This window comes from Egretta garzetta, unplaced genomic scaffold, assembly GCF_000687185.1.
Source record: "Egretta garzetta isolate BGI_Z169 unplaced genomic scaffold, ASM68718v1 scaffold1159, whole genome shotgun sequence".
In the NCBI taxonomy this organism is placed as follows: Eukaryota; Metazoa; Chordata; class Aves; order Pelecaniformes; family Ardeidae; genus Egretta; species Egretta garzetta.
Genome location: NW_009260789.1, coordinates 46,936 through 48,979, shown reverse-complemented (window position 1 = coordinate 48,979; position 2,044 = coordinate 46,936). Strand labels below are relative to the sequence as shown.

At 39.3% G+C, this 2,044-nt stretch overlaps 1 protein-coding gene across 1 annotated transcript in view; it reads left to right on the top strand.

Annotated features, from left to right (window-relative positions):
- Window positions 1-2,044, top strand: part of C2CD3 (C2 domain containing 3 centriole elongation regulator) — a 59,204-nt gene that overhangs the window by 25,159 nt on the left and 32,001 nt on the right. Inside the window, 2 exon segments of the mRNA XM_035901788.1 lie at window positions 1-42; window positions 1,686-1,858. The exon segment at window positions 1-42 is cut by the window's left edge and continues 15 nt beyond it. Coding sequence (XP_035757681.1) covers window positions 1-42; window positions 1,686-1,858 — 215 coding nt within the window.

The following is a 2,044-nucleotide window of genomic DNA, read 5'->3' as shown; positions in this document are numbered from 1 at the left end:
AGGAGTGGCTGGAGGAGGAATCCAGTTTGAAGTCTGGTGCAGGTACAGAATAACATCCTATTCCTTGTAGATGTCGCAGCAATGCAGATAGAGACGTATCTGGTATTGAAAAATCTCTAGCTGTGGGATGGATATTTAATAATAAGTGAAAAAATGGTGAGCTCATCAACATTTGGTGATGAATAGCTGCATCTAAGATTGCATTTAAGACACATGAGCCTTTTTTTCCCCCCCAAGAGTGCTGATTACTTTTCTTCTTACAAGGTCATTAGAAAGTGTGTGCTCTTAGTTTGCTTTCTTCCACTTTGTTTTCAGTATAGTGATCTAAAAGTAGTGTTTAAACGCTTGGCACATCTAAATTTTACTTAATAGCACCCTGGCAATATAATTTCACTGTTTTCTTATTTATTTTTGCCTAATACAATTGACTTGAGTACAAAAGAATATACTATAAAATGTTTGGAAGTTCAATTTGTAGTTTCTTTGGCAACTGAAACTAGTTACTAGTAACGGAAAGCAGAGACCGTGAAGACAGTTAGCTTTAGAAAAGCATAATTATAATAATTGTAACGTGTTCGTTCCGTAGTAAACAAACCAAGCTATTTAAAATTCACGAGTTCACATGAGAATTATTACAAGCTGGATGTGTTTAATGTTGGTAATGACCAGAGCAGCGGAAGCGACCAATTGTGTTAGTACCTGGCATTTCAAAAATGTGTTTTAATGTGGTTTCTTGAGGATGATTGGACTTTGGTTTAATCTCCCCCTGATCACTCACTGATAGTGGCTGGTAAATTTAGGCTCTTTGGGGTGAAAGGAGCAAATTACTGAGGCGGAAGACTTTTAAGAATTCTCTAAACATCCTCTTGCCAGTTTGCAATATTTGATATGGAAAAAGCTTACCAACAATCCTTGTAATTAGGAAGGAGATTAGACACTGACTGCCAGATTCCAAATCAAGAGAGATCTTGCTATGATGCTGTCAGCATCTTGAATTATTCCAAGAAGTGTATGGGGAAAAAGTAGAAACCAAGGGGCGTATTATTCCAAGATGCTGGGAGTACTATTCAGTACTATTGACTCAAACAGCCAATTAATGATCACGATTTGTCCCAAAATGGAAAGAGAAACGCAAGTTTATAGTGCTACCACGTTACTCACTCACTGCTGCTGAAAACCCAGTGGGTGCCTTTCTCCTGGTCTGTTTGTTGTTCATTAGATACAGTGCCAAAGCTCATTTTAGGATGAGTCTGAAGCCAAGTAGCACAGTAAGAAATGGTCTAGAGTCGTTTTTTACGCTCACAAGCTGGTACCACAAATCTGTTCTGCAAGTAGCATTTTTATTTATTAATGGAAGTTGAGAGGAGAATATTTGGTGCCAGATCCTTCTCTTGTTTGCATTTGGGGTGCCAATTTTTACTAGAGTTTCTGCTAGTTGACTTGCTATGATGAGTGCAAAAGTACCTTTGTAGCATTATCTACATGAGCACTTACTGTTTGTTTGTTTGTTTCTTTTTCCCTCTGGAAATTCACCTACTTGAGTTTATCCCTTAGCTGTCAGGAGACTAACTAGTGCTTGGAGACACACAAATTAATGGTGACTTATGTACAGTCTTGAGAGAAATAATGATCATTTGTCATTATCAAGACAGCATGATTGAGGCTGCTTCTTTGTGTCTTACCAGGTATTATTACCCAAATGTCAGAGACCAGATGGTTGCCAAAGGGACCTTGCCTTTGTCACGGCTGTGTGCCATGGTGACTATGCAGCATCGTGAAGAAATAGGGATACAGACTTTCAATCTTCCATTGGTCCCCAGGACTGATTCCTCAGAGGAATTTCATCTGCGGTCTTCAGGTAAGGAAGGCTTGTGGGTGTTCACTTTATATTTAAAAGTGAAAGTCTGTGTATTTGCTGCCAAGAGAAATAAAAATCATAGAATCATAGAATCATTTAGGTTGGAAAAGCCCTTTAAGATCATCAAGTCTCAACCGTTCCCCTACCCCTGCCATCCCACCCCCAAACCCTGGCCCTCAGCACCGC